A 16,097-nucleotide genomic window follows, 5' to 3' on the forward strand; every position below is an offset into this window, starting at 1 on the left:
AATATTAAGTTTAATCGCATTAAAAAAATATATATTACATTAACCATAATTATCATACTCGTTATGTGCTATTATTATTCTAATGAAATCAATGCTAAAACTCATCTTTTCTTTCATGCAATGTCAATACAACCAAAATATAATGTCTCTTATAATAAACCTTGTAGATCCGTCTAGGTGTAAAAGCCTCTTTGACAAACATTATAAAGAAACATATTCTGATTCAAAATTCTAATAACAGACTAACACTTTCATTCATAATGATCATAATTTATTATTATCTACTTCGTTTAATAAATAACAAATGTAATCAGCCAATTAAAATTATCTATCAAATATTTAACATCTATTTTAAACCATTTTTTTTTTTAACATAAATTATTTTCGACATCGTTTAGAAAATAAATATAATATATTATCAATTATAGCCGTTTTTTATATATCTAGTTTCTAAGTATATATATATATATATACTATATATATATATAATATTATTATACGTGTTAAAATTAATGTAAAGGTCTACGTTATATTAAATAATCATAATAATTCAGTTAACTCGTTCAGCTTATCCGTGACGGTCTTGTATTTAAAAGTCTCTCTTCGATAACACTCGTACAAACAACAATAATCAACGTAATTTAAAGGTACGTAAAACTTAAAATTATTTTAACAATTTTAAATAAGTAAAAACTATGATTATTTTAATTTGACCACCTCTTAGAAAAGGAATACTTACCTACTCATGAGTCATGACACTAACAAAAGCAAACCTTAAATACATCAAATGTTACAAATAAACAAAATAGAGACACGGCCTAAAACGCCTACGACACGTAAAAAACATTTACATTGTATAAACCAAAACAATTGACATAAAATCCAACCTAACGTCTAATCACAATGAAAATACCCGTTAGGTAACAGCTACCCCAAAAAATCGAACAAAATGAAACCAATACATACATTCAACTCAATAAAACCTAAAATTATACATTCAAATAAAGAGCGAGTTGTTATTATCGAAATTATTGATAACATTCAACAATAAAATTACATTTCCACTATACCGTAAAGAACGAAACCGGAAAAAAATATTTATTTTTATTTCCTGAATATCTAAAAATCATTTTTGAATCTTATTGCACTTGGTTAATTCAGAAAGTACCAAACTAACCCGATCTAACACAAATAAACAACACTCCAAACAAAATAACATTTTTTAATCCTGTCAAAACGTTAATAATATCAAACACACGGCCACAATCTCTTACGAGTTTAGATATATATCAGAACAAATTTTCAAGTACCTACGTCTTTTAAACCAGCAAAAGCATTTACCTTAGAGCTTCAAGAAAGATTTATATTCACATACTTATTAAATTTTTGATGCTAAAGATGTCAAAAAAGTTCGAAGTTCACTTATTACAAAATACAAGAATTTCGATTACAGAATTTTCAACATAGATTATTCTTTAACATGTCACAGGTATAAAAAAATAAGTCATACCTTATCAAACTCTACAGAAAACATAGAAAATTGAAACCTCCTTATAAAAGCCAAATCACCATAAATAACTGAAAAACAAAACTTAAAATATTCTCCTATCTAATTATAAAATTTCGAAGTATAACATACACAATATATAAACCCATAAAGCTAAACTAATAAAAAGAAACCTTACAGAAATAAGAAAAGAATTCCTCTCTTCGTTTTCATTCAGCTCAAATCAATTAATGACTAACAAATAACTATGATGATAACGAACAAACAACAGAATAATCACGCGGCAACTGAATAATCAAAAAGTAGTTCTAACATTAATTGCAATGAAAATAGAGATAAATTACTAAAAGCTTCAAAACCCGTCTATATCAAATACAACCATTTATTGACAACACACGAAATATTCAAAGCGCTAGTCGAAAACGCAGAAAGGAAATACAGACATAAAAAACTATTCATTCAATGTAGTATTGATCCAAAAAATCTACTAAATATTATAGAACTCTGTCCCCCAACTATAAAATATTTTTCCATTCCATTAAACTCATGGTTAAAAAAATTATCAAACGCCTTGTTCCAAATAGACACAAACATAATAGAACATTATACATAGATGTAATAAAAATAACATGAATTTTAAATTTAACTTTCAAATTATTAAAACTTAATAAGTTTTATCAACAAAATTTTCAAAATGATAATTTACTAACAAGTACTAAGAATTATTGCTCTCCGACAAAACTTTGAAAAAATATTAAACCAAACAAAACGATTACATTGGATACTAACTAAATAGAAAAATAATGTTTATGATGTAAGCAGCAAAGTTGTTATTTACATATTAATACACTACACAGTATACACATTTAAAGAATAAAGAAATCATTATAAACTCCGATATCGAAGCGATAGCAATAATTGTAGTGAAAGATAAAGAAAAAATAACCTATTGCACAATTTACTTACCTAATTAAAAATACTTTATGTTAACGACCTAATTAAAATAATAAATTAATTACCAACACTTTTTATAAAAAAATGTGATATTTCAATAGCAAAAATTTCCTATTAAATAAATATTAAAACGTGATAATTTAATATAACTAAATAGCAACAAAAATAATCGTTTAAATCCATCAAATGGAGAATGGTCAATAATTGACTTCACTTAATAAACTTTACACTATCGCAGAAGACTAATATGGGAGTCTTATCATTCATATACAACTGCAATCATATACCAATATGTGTCGAAATTGTAAATAAAAATAAATCCAAACACCCGCATTCCTAGTAAACAAAAACAAAATACTTAAAAAAAATGAATGTTTAATTTTTAACTATGAAAAATTTTCACATCTACTCTAACAATAAATGTAGACATAGCATTGATTTGGAATAAAATCAAAACACTAAAAAGTTAAATGTTTCATTTTTTTTTTTTTTTTGAAGAGGAGATTCTTTGTATCCACTAAGTGGATGACATAATAGTTAGGTAAGTATCGATAAGGAACTCAAACAGAATTAATAAATTTTCCTTATTTACGTTATAATATTATAATAAGAGGTGTTAAAATAACAATCAAACCTAACCTTGGGTATTATCATAATTATTATGTTACTTTATTGATGTACCTATTTATATAACGGTTGAGTACGATTCCGCTAATTTGTGGAATCGTTTAAATTTTAATAGGTATTAATATACATATACATGACGAAAATGTTTATATATATATTATATAGGTACAGTCATAGTGTACTCTTGATTATCCGTGGATTAGAGTGGCTTAGCATCCTCGGATAACGTAACAAGCGAATAATCCTCAAAATTAAAATTCAAACGGAATTGTTCTTATTACGTACCTATATGTATTATTAAAAAAATTAAATCATATAATTTTAAATAGTACTTAAGGAAAATTAAAGTAGCGCATGTTTTATTTTTATTCAAACATTTATATAGTATTACGAAAATAGTTTTAATTTTATAATTATTTTTATAATTCTTGTATACATATATAACATGTGTATGTTGATGATTCCTCGGAAAACTACGGATTACCCGCAAAGAGGATAATCCGCTTACGGATAATCGAGAGTATGTATTTACATGATTCCGACATTCCGAGTAAATAATTTTAATCCAATGTTTAACAAAATAAATATATATTACTGTAGTAGTATAGGATATTGCAAATTGTTTTGTGCTTTAAATGATTCTGCACTTTTGAAAACAAAACTTTTAGAAAATATGATTTTAGTTTACATTGTACACATTGTTGGATTTGTCGTAGGATCATCGTATTTTATGTTATAAATTTGTAGTTTGGACGCAAGGTTAATTATTTCTTTAAGATGAGATATACTTTGGAATCTTAATTCAGTGATACTTCAATAAGCATTGACAGCATTGAATCCTTTTTTTTTTTAAAAAAAAAAAGATAGATTCACATATTAGGTATACAGTTAATTAGTAATTGTATGGCAACGTTGTATTTTAAATTAAATGGAATCGAGTATAATGACTAATAAGTATACATATATTAATTTGTGGAATCGTGTATGTATATCAATTGCTCTTAAAATCTACATAACATAATTCCGCTAATTTACGGAATCGTTTTGCACCCTTATATAAAATCAAAATAATAAGAAATGTTTGGGTATAAAATATTATAATTTGTCCTTGCATTTGGCCATTTCACATGAACCACTTTACGTGTCATCAGATAAAAGACACAGTGGTGACAAGTAAAGTTGTTCGTGTAAAACGAGCCTAACATGTAAATATCATAAAATAATTGAGAATTATATAAAGAAAAAGCTTAAAAAACATAGCAGAAATAATTGTAAAAATGATTCGTATAATATTTATTGGTAATAAGGTCGTGGAATAATCACATGTTCAAAGTGGCATAACAACACATACGTACATTATATCAAGGTAAATAAAGTAGTTAAGGAAATTATCAGTCTCTATTTTCCTTTTATTTTGGTTATAATAATAATAGTATTTTTTGCCTCGATTCTGCTTATAAGTATCACCGTGTCCATAATCTTTTGATAATAATAATAATATTTATTATACATTACGAAAAGGTTGACACATAGTCGAATTGGTATTGTCTATATACCGACTTCAGAAGGAGAGTTATTATAGCCAAACCCCTCTCCCTCTAATACATAATCACAAACCAAAGGCATATACCGTGGTCCTAGTCTATTATTTTTAGTTCAAAACGTAAAAGAAACTTGAAACATCGTTGGTGACACAAAAGTCAAAGAGAGCCCAAGAAATTTGAAACTATCGATTAATCTGATGTATGGATAGAAAATCAAACATAATATAAGGCTAAGGCTATACCTACACGACGTTCTCATCGAATTCAATATTCATGTTATATATCGGAATAACTCATGATGGATTTAATATGCCGGCATGCCGCATTGCCACGTTTACATATCGTAAAGATTTACTCGGCGGGATACGCTCGACGGATACGTCTTGTATAGTAGTGTAGCCCATTCATCAAAAACCGTCGCAGCTAGAATACGCGGTGTACAAAACAAAATACGCTGTATATCAGGCATTCACCAAACAAAAAGAATAAAGTAGCTTCCAAAACTACTATTAAACAATGAATAATCTCATGTAAAATCAACTCAGAAATACACAACTCAACAAACGAAAAACAGGTTTAAGAGTTATAAGATTGAACTTATACGAGAGCTTACGATAATACATGGAGATTTAAAATAATACAAAAACTAAAAAATTACTAAGTAACTGATACATGTTAAAATTCATCGATATTTTAAAGTAAAAGAGCATATAAATATCTATAAATGCTATATAAGAGAATATAAAAATAGTAAAAACATTTTCAAAGGTTTTTATACTAGAAAACAGCATAAACAAATCTACTATAATTAAAAATATAATACACTAATAAATGTTAAAGCATTTGTTGCTAATCATTACTCAATAGTTATCAATATAAGTAACCTAGTCTTCAACAGGAACAATCCACCAAATATAAGAATCATAACACTAGTTTTCACCCCAAATCATCATGTTTATTAAAGGAATACAATTGGTCATGAATGTAATTTCAGTAATGAACAACTCTAATGTAAATTCTGCGGCAAACATATAGAAATTTTAAATATTTGTTCTTCAGAAAAAAATATCATCAAAAATCAAAATGTTCGAAAAGTTTGAATAAGTAAATTTTTATTATTAGTCAAGTCCAGCTTTTTCTAGTTCTACTTTACAATATTTAGTTCTAGCTTCTTTTATCATGTTAGTGTATTCCTATATTTTAAATAGTGTTGTTTAAGTTTATCATTTAATGAATATTTTTTTTAAATTCTGGTGTAGGTTACCTCTATAATGAATCGATATAATAATTTCAGTTGTTGCCCAGGGTTTAAAATAATGAATTTGGTGTAAAACTGCATACTTCAGATATATCAAAAGAAATATCAAACTGTTTTAACGAGTATTTTACAAATGCAAAACAAAGCAATATGTATAATCAAATAAAACATACGAGACAAAACATACATAATATAGTGTGTATTGATACTAAACAACTAACCGTAAATACTTCAGACATTTCATTTAATAAATTTAGCTGAATTAATGATCATGAAATTATAAGTGCAATAAAGACTTTAAAAGATGATTCTTCCCCTAGATTAGATGGAATTTTGGTAAAACTGCTTAAATTAAATATACATTCATTGATTAAACCATTACCGATAACACGTTTTTAATTTAATCGTAACAATATCTAATATTCCAGAATGCTTTAAAATTTCAGTAATAACACCTATACACAAAAAAGGTGACAAATCCAATATTGAAAATTATCGATCAATCTCACAAATATCAAATATCACCAAATCTTTTGAAAAAAAATATTTAAAAAGAACTAGTTTATTACCTTGAATGTAATAATCTACTATCATGTACCCAATTTTCCTTTAGACCTGGTGAAAGTACTGAACAAGCAATTTCCACAATATCAAGCTATATTTATAATTCCTTCAAAAATAATTAAAAAATATGCAACTGTTGGCTTAGATCTAGAGAAAGTATTTGATACTATTGATCATAAAATATTACTACGTAATTTTAACACATTTGATATGAATGGTACGGCTTACAACTTATTAAGTTTTTATTTAAATAATAGAAAACAACTCTTTCGAATAATTAATGGATTAAGTGAAAAAACTTCAATAATGTGTGGTGTACCTAAATCAAGAGACTACTCCATCGCCCACACTATTTAATATGCATATAAACCAAATTAATTATTTAAATACACGTGGAAAACTATACTGAGTGCGCTGAGAGAGCGCAAGTCGGCGGCGACCAAATTCGGTTTTACTGCGCATCCCCAAGCGTCACTCTGCCATAGGGAAACCAGTTTTGACAGCAAGGAGATACAGGAGGATGCGCAGAACTTGATAGCCGACTTGCACTCTTTCGGCGCACTCAGTATAGTTTGCTATGTAGATGATACAGTACTTTTTGTTAAAAATCAGTCTTGGAATGAAGTGTTTGCTAGTGTACATTCAGACTTGACTAAAATCCAAAAATTTTGGCCTGAATACACCAAAATTTAAGTTCTTTTATAATTATTGTAAGTTAAACTTCTGAAAAATCTTGTGAATTAAATTTTCAACTCTTAGCTACTTAGAATTATGCCTACAAAATAATTTGCAAGTATTCATGATTTTGACGAATTTTTGTCAATATTTGAACTTAAAATGCTAATAACAAAAAAATTGTGCCTATGTATTCTTATAATTTTTTGATCACTATAAGAATAACTTATGAGAAACTTCGTATTAAATTTTCAAGTATTTTGACTCGGCCGAAAAAATTTTGTCAACACTTCAAAAAAAAATTTTCAGAAAAATTAAAAATTTCAGTTGTCTATAAATAGCTCAAAAAAAAAAAAAAAATCAAAATATTTTGAAAATTAAATTATGTAAAGAAAATGCCAATCTAAATAATTGATGAAATTGTCAAGTATCGACGACTTATACTTTTTGAATAATAACAAATAATTAAAATTGTTTGAGGATAAATCGTCATCGTTACGCTATTTCGTAAAAATTTTGAATTCTAATGCACTTAAAATTTTTTCTATAATGATGCTTCGAGTTTTCTCTATAGATACTTGAAGGAAAACTTATGGAAAACTTAGTGTTGTATTTTTAATCCTTAGTTATTAACACAAAAAATGTTATGATTTTTCAAATTCAAAATTACTTGCAAAATTGTGCGATTTCGACAGATATCGTAAAAATTTGAACTATAAACGCTTATAAAAAAAATTGTGACTAACGATTTTTAATTTTTTTTAGCTACAATAAAAACAACTCGTAAAGAACCTAGCATTAAATTTTCAAGTTTTTTTGGTCATCCAAAATATTTTTATCGATCGATTTCAAATTTCAGTGGTCTATAATTAACTCAAAAAAAGTCAACATTTTTTGAAAATTTAACTGTATATAGATAATTGTAACATGAACATTTGGTGAAAATTTCAAGTATTTACAGTTTTATTTTTTGAGTTACAGTAAAATAATATTATCGAATTTATCAAAAAATGGTTTTGCGTAAAAATGTCTGTTTTTCTGTTACTTTTTTAGGGTTTTCCTGACGCTTTTGAAAACTATTGAAAATTTTTTACTTTTGACACCCTTAAAGTACCAACTAGATTCACTTTCCTATCAGAAACGGGGCTGAGTTTAAAAATCAAAGCACTTTTACTGCTCCAAAACGTGATGACAGACACAAAAATTAAAATTGAAAAAAAACCCACATCATTGTAAAATTAATACATTTATCACTACGTTCAGAATCTAAAATATTTAAGCTCGACGCATTTTACGTCAATAACCTTTGACGTTGAAACGAATTAAACAAAAAAATAGCCATAATAATTATTAAGTTTTTTTTTCTTGGAAAAAAAATCACTAGAAAATAAAGCAATGATAACTGTTAAGTGTTAGATAATCAAAAAATAGTTCATAGGACATTTGAATGCCAATAACAGTCCGAATTTCACGTAATACCTATATTATAGATTTATGAATAATTGTGTACATTTTATTTAATAGATAGATATATCATATTTAATTATAAAATTTCACTTTACGATTAAATACAAAGTGATGTACAAATTTATGCACAAAAAAATGATTAGTTTTATCGAGAAACGAGTAGGTATCAAAAATATATAAGTTATGAGAAAAACAATTTATGTCGTGGTCATGCACGAAATTTTACAATTTTATTATTATTTATTACTAATACTCATATATGTGCATCAACAAAAATAAAATATTTGGTTAAATACACATTAAATAGTTTAAATATAAATAAAAATATTATTATTAAGATGGTCATAAAATTATATTTTTCTTTATTTATAAAAAAACCCAAACACATGAATAGTAAATACACTTAATTATTAAAATATAAAACATAATTAAGACACTGTAATCAATAAATACTTCTTGATGAACTAAATAATAGTAGGTATTTTAAAAAATCTGTTTAGAAAAACAAATAATAAATAAAAATAATGAACCATACACGAAAAAACATCAAAATCATTGGAGTTTATGACTATAAAAACCAATCGTAACAAATTGTATTTTATATGTTCACATATAAACTTACTTTAAAAAATGAAACGCTGTTCATATGTATAAAATTTATATCTATGAATAGTGTATTAGTGTATAGTGTATGCTGTATACCTCATTTACCTACTTACCACAGGTGCTATAAGCTATTCTTACTACCTATTCAAATGTTATTCTTTCCGTTTATGTTATTTTACCTAATAAAAAGAAAATATAAATAGAGAAATTTTTGGGTGACTTATAGTTGCGTCAAAATAAATCTTTTTAATTTAAATTACGGCAAATGTATTTCGGTGTACCGTACCTGTTGTATAAATTACATCCCGGGTATTTTTTATAGTATTTAAATTTAAATTGTATGTTACAAATTTACAACCAATATTTTCCTTTCTATTTTTCAATATCAATGATATAATATGTTTCATGAGTAATAACTTTGTAACGCTATATAAGTATAATTTTGTATATTTTTAAAATATCTATAAAATTAAAAATATTTGGTTGAGAAGAATTAAATTAATTATTTAATTTGTTATGGAATACTCGATAGGTACTAAGCTCCAGCTGTTGAATTTTCCTGTACCAACTTTAACTTAGATGAAAATTACACCCCTTTTCTTGAATAGAAGGTCAGACAGTATTTGCATCAGCATGTTCAAAATTATAGGCATACAATCGAACAGTGTTGAACATTTAATTGACTTTGATAACAATAAAAAACAAACGGGCAAAAAATAATAATTATTTATTGTGTATAGAAACAGTTGATAAAATAATTTTAGGGAACTTTTTAATATGATATCTACAAATTGTAGTAAACATATAATAGTAAAAATAGAAACGGATTTTCCTCCCAACGCAATTAATGTATATCTATATGCCAAATGACAGAAAAATTAGTCGCAAATTATACATTCGTATGTTTTTATCAGAACCTTTTTACCTAGACGCAACTAACATTTACCGAAATGTTAAAGACTTTAAAGTCAAAATTTAAACCTCACGTTTTTATGCTATATTTGAAAGTCTAAATTAATGCAATTAAAGTGAACTTTCCGAATATGTCAATTAATGGTTGCTTTTTATTTATCATAGTGTATGCAGACGTGTAGTGTCATAGAGTTGGAAAGATCCTGCATTTTGCTGTAAATTTTAACCGTATGTTGCTCTTGCTTGTGTACTAAAAAATTAAGTTATATTAAAGAATATACAGTTTTTTTTATATATCTATTATTTTTCAAAAAAGAAACAGTTTTTTGAAAAATATTTAAAACATACCTAATTATTGGAATGTTCAGTAAAAAAAAATATTTTTAGATAGGTACTTTTAAGTATTTTCAAACTTAAAACTCGATTAACCGTCATTGTCTCGGTTGCGATAGTGACGGTTAATCGAGTGACAGTTAAATGAGTTTCTACTCATAACATATTGTTTCACTTTATAAATTGACAGAGCTTAATTGTCTTTTTGGCATTTCCATATTTTCCATATTTTACATTTATATTATTATACATCATATCATTTAATTTATCTGAAAATTACTCATCTGCTTTTTCTGACAAGTTATTTTAATTATTGATTGGGTATAAGTCATCTTAATGAATAAATTATCATAAATATGTGAGCTCATATTACTCACTACTCAGTGGTCCGGAAATTTATTAATATTAACACTATTCCATATTATGAATAAAATTATCTATATTATCAATATTGTTTTGACTTGCTATACATCAACAGTTGCCTGTGACAAGACAATAAACAGGCATTGTAAATCTATAAAAGATGCAAATAAAAAAACTGCTAACACGTTTTAAATAAATACTTTATATTTTTACACAGAATACTTTTACTCAAGTACCTACTTTAATAGACACCAAAAAAAAAAAAAATTTAATACCAATTACAAATTATTTCGAAATTATAATCAGATAAGCAATTTTACCATAGATAACAAAGAAGATATCCAGTAAACAGTAAACTCCTGTAAATGTATGAAATTGTTATGATTTAGTAATGGCAGATCGAAGTCAATTAAGTATTAATAATTTAGTGAGAGAATAACACAATTTTTTACATCAGTCTATAATTAACTATACTAAACATCCTTAATTTCAGAGGTTTATTCATTCAACCAAAAGAAGAAGACAATATTAATCATTATTCATTAAGAAATCAAGCCAAAACCCTCCAACTAAATTTAATGTAGAAATGATAGAAATGAAATATTAAAAATGACATACACACATTACAGTAAACATAATTATCATGGAGTGTATACAATTGTCAATTTCCAATCATAAAATTAATATTAATTTATAACAATAATAACTTAATATACATTTTTATAAAGATTTGTAAAGTTTATTATTTTTTAGTTTGATAAACACTTACGATAATAAGTAATACAAATTAAAAAAAACATTTGTTTGAAATAATCTTACATGCAACCAATATGATTGTACCTATACTAACAATATTGGAGCAAACAATTAATACCCATAAGAAATTTGACATGAACTATTTTTATTAATAGTATTTAACGCGATACAATAGTCAATATAGTATCTTATGACGTGTCAGTTACGGTATTTATATATTCATTGTTTTAATAATATAACTTCCAGTGTAAGTATAATATGTATATAATACCTTATATATAAATTGAATATATGTTCTTGAAAAGATTTACTTATGTATCTAATATTTGATATACATACCACTAGATATTGTTGAAAAATTCATACGACGTACGACGTAAATTAACAAATATTATGTTAACTTACGATATTTTGAACATTCTCATCAATTATCTTGAGCTTATTATCTGAAATTGGTTTCCACAAACCACTTAGACACATAAGGGACTTAAATCTATTCTTAATTCCTAATTATAATACCAACAGTGGAAATAATACATTTGTTTCAAGAGCTTTTGTTTTTATCAGTAAGATTACCGCCAAATTAGATTTTTTATATTTTCTTGCAATATATTCAGTTTTAAGGATTTAGAAGTAATAATATTATTATATTAGTATTAACTATGATAGAATGAAATTTATATTATAAACTCTTCGAAAAAGTTAAAATAATTATTATAGTTTTGTAAAAAAGGCATTTGTCATAAGCATAAAATTTAAAATTTAAATAAAATAAAATATTAAATGATTTTTTTTATAACTATATAAGTATTGATGTTTATAATAAATAATAAATACCTGTTTCAAATTTTGCTAGTGTTAAAATTCTAATTTAATTTAGTTTAGTTTCAATAATCCACAAAAAAATGTATAACCATTTGAAGTAAAATTGTAACAAATTTCATCAAAATCGCGAAAATTATGAAATTATTTTACAGTTAAAAATCTATAAAATTATAATATACATATAAAATATTATGATTTATTAAAAATTTAATACAAGGTTCTTTATAAGTATTATAATCTATAAAAAATATGTCTACTGGAAAATAAAATAAATTTTTTATGTGACTAAAAAGTTCATCAGTTCATCACTTTCTTACAATATATAATTGCACATTCATCCGTAAAAAAAAATATTTTTCCTTTTATTTTTTTTTATATATTATGTTTATGAAAACATGATTAATAATTATTAATTATATTTAAAAGCATATAATTGTATATTCTAATGATTTTATAATAATTCATATCCAACTTCTAGTATAGTATCAAAAAAACATATCATGAAGTGTGGTTACACAGTATACTTAGTGATATAGAAATTTGTAGATCAAACAGTCATATAAAATGTGTATCTAAAATCTAAATAATACATATTAAGGATTACTTAAAAAAATAAAATATAATAATTTTTAAGAGTTAAATAATATACAATAACCAAATTTAAACATTAGTCGATATAATTAAAAATATTTTGACTATATTTCTGATATTAATTGTACTGACAATTTTTGAGAAATGTTATTATATTCAATTTTCAACCTTTAATTATTTCAATTGCACTTTTATATTTTTTAATTTTTATAAAATAATTTTCAAATTTTTGTGTTTTTGACAAATGTTGTCAAGATTTCAACTTTAAATGCTTATAAAAAAATTGCACCTATGTACATTTATATTTTTTTAATTGTTTAATACCTAACTAAATTAATTGGTACCGTAAATATTCACATAAAATAAGTTTAAATTTAAACTAGAATTTTTACCAGATTCTAGAAGGTTAAAAATATTTTTAACTGAATTAATTTTAGCTATATTTTGTCATAAATAAATTAATAGTTGTCTGTGTCTTACAAGTTACAAGAGCCAAATATAGCCGATTTCTGCTTAGCAGATCATGTTTAACTCCGTTAGTTTAAAAATTGGAGTGAATCGACCTCTTATGAAACTTGATGGTAAGAACATTATCTGTGTTTGTATGTTGGTTTTTTACAAAAGTTCAATTTTTTAGCAATTTATGCGTATATAATAAAGCATAAATTAAAAATACTCATAACTCACTTAAAAAACTGAATAATCGTAAAAACCAACTTACAAACACAGATAATGTTTTTACCATCAAGTTTCATAATAAGTCGATTTACTCTAATTTTTAAACTAACGGAGCTAAACGTGATCTGCTGAGAGTAAACTTGCTATGTTACGCACCTGTAAGACGGTAAAATACATGAGGATGTTGCGTCAAATTTTAGTTACCTACTGCAGTATTAAATTAATTATTGTACTAAATACAAATAAATCAATTTAAATGATGTTCTGTATCTAGGAGCACAAATATTTATGAGCTTATTATAGGTATCTAGAAGAGAAATGTTAAACTAAAAATATTGTAGGTAGGTACCATATTGGATAAACATTTTTTTTTAGGTAATTGAAATGTATTGATTATTTCAAGACTTAATTATTTTGTTGTAAGACAATTTAGACATGTGACATTTTGATATTTTGACATGTCATTAATGTTATTTTATTTACCTTTAGAAATTGTAGGTAATAGGGTAATGGGAAAATGTAATAACAACCATCAACAATTAATAATGTATGTCAATCAAAAATTAAATTAATTTTCCATTTATACATATTAATCATCTTGACCCTTGTTCAATCATCACCTTAACGTTATTTGATGTGTTTTAATTATTTGCAGTTATTGGATCTTCACTTAGAACTCCTACCTACGTAATATTAAAATAGAGAAAATATATAAGACCAACAGAGGCTGATAATCGTCAGTTCACTCGATACCTTTCAGCGAACCATATCTAGACTTTTTAAATTTTCATTCAAGCAAGGTATGTAATTTTTTAAATATTTAGCTATAGTATTATAAGGGTAATACATTAGTTTGATATTTAAAAATTATATTTGATTATTACTTACTAACAATTTATGTATAATAACTGCAACCTTATTTAATATACATATTTTTTTACCGTTTAAGAATACAATGAAGATAAGTCTATATTTGAGTGTACTCCTCTTGGCATTGGTCATCAAAATCGTAACAGCTAATGTTAGATTGCAGCGTTCACCTCAACAATATTGTGGCTCTAGATTGGCAGACATCATGAGAGTTCTGTGTAAAAACAAGTACAATGGACCAAATGGAAAAAAAAGAAACCCAATTGGTAAGTCCATAATGTATACCTACACTATACATATATAAATAAAATTTAAACTTAGCTAAGAATAATAAAAAATAATTAAGTTCAAAAAAAAATTTTGAGAAAGGTTTAGTTCACTTAAGTTATTTTTGTTAATTCAAATTTAAAGTGTTATAATAATATAAATAACAACATGTTTTATTTTTAAATTATTTTCTCAATGTATGGTTTTAACAAGTTGATGAACACTCGGTTTTATTATTTTTCCACAAACTCGTGAAAAAAATATCACTTTTTATTACTGCTATAGCAGTAATTTTTTCATTACTTCTATTTTACATATTTAATTGCGAATATTTATAAGTTAATCTTTATTAAACATAAAGGTACAACATAATAAAAAAAAAAATCAAATATGTATCTTTATAGGTATAAATAATTTTAACTATGTCTTAATAGTAATTTTCAAAATCCTATAGTATTCACTTAATGTTTATTGAAAAACCACTCGTTCTATATATGGCTTATTAAAATTTAAGATTATGTTTTGTATAATTACATTAAAGCTCTAACAAAGAAAAATTGTACTTCTTTATTCCACATTCATAATCTAAATATTAGTGTAATAAATAATAATAACTAATAAGTGTTTTAATATTTTATTAATAGAATCAGATGTATGGGATTACAAAGACGTAGAAGACTACAATGCAATTGACTATCCATACCAGCCAAAGAGAGAAGCAATGCCGTTCATGCCCTCACGTTTCCAACGCACTTTTAAAAGAAGTATTATCGATGAATGTTGTCACAGACCCTGCTATTTATCTGAACTAAAAACTTATTGTGCAAATTAATAATAATAATAGATTTAGTTGTATACATAAGTGTTTTTAGACGCAGAATAAAGTTGTAACTATTATTATATAAATGCATTATTATTAAAATTCATACCAATTTCATTAGGTTCCATAAGCAAATATTAAAGGATAATTAATATATTTCATATATTATATACATGAAATAAAAAAAATAATTAGAGAGTGTTTGAGGTTTATCAATACTATACTATATGCATTCTAGTCTTCTAGATCAATTTCAACAGGAACATCGTTTAATTTGACGTTAACAACAGCGTTTAAATATTATGATCATATCAAAAGGTAAGAATCTATTTTTACACGATTGAATAGTTCAAATATTTTCGTTTATAATGTAATGTACATTAATATTAAAAATTGGTAAGTATAAAAAATGAATTTATTGATTGATAGGTGGTAGGTACACTCCACTACTCCAGACTAGAAACTTTTAAATGTACTTTT

At 25.1% G+C, this 16,097-nt stretch overlaps 1 protein-coding gene across 1 annotated transcript; it reads left to right on the top strand.

Moving 5' to 3' along the window:
- Positions 1–514: 514 nt before the first annotated feature.
- Positions 515–15,703, top strand: LOC114127532 (bombyxin C-1-like). Its single transcript, XM_027991794.2, has 4 exons — positions 515–647; positions 14,316–14,460; positions 14,610–14,796; positions 15,442–15,703. The coding sequence occupies exons 3-4, from the start codon at positions 14,616–14,618 to the stop codon at positions 15,627–15,629; spliced, it is 369 nt and encodes a 122-aa protein (XP_027847595.1). The 5' UTR covers positions 515–647; positions 14,316–14,460; positions 14,610–14,615; the 3' UTR covers positions 15,630–15,703.
- The last annotated feature ends 394 nt before the right edge of the window (positions 15,704–16,097 follow it).

This window comes from Aphis gossypii, chromosome X (genome assembly GCF_020184175.1).
Source record: "Aphis gossypii isolate Hap1 chromosome X, ASM2018417v2, whole genome shotgun sequence".
Taxonomy (NCBI): domain Eukaryota; kingdom Metazoa; phylum Arthropoda; class Insecta; order Hemiptera; family Aphididae; genus Aphis; species Aphis gossypii.

Excerpts from the sequence above, each read along its gene's own strand:
- LOC114127532 (XM_027991794.2), top strand. The coding sequence starts at position 14,616 with ATGAAGATAAGTCTATATTTGAGTGTACTCCTCTTGGCATTGGTCATC. Across the intron at positions 14,797-15,441 it reads AAAAAAAAGAAACCCAATTG|AATCAGATGTATGGGATTAC; the intron begins GTAAGTCCATAA and ends TTTTATTAATAG.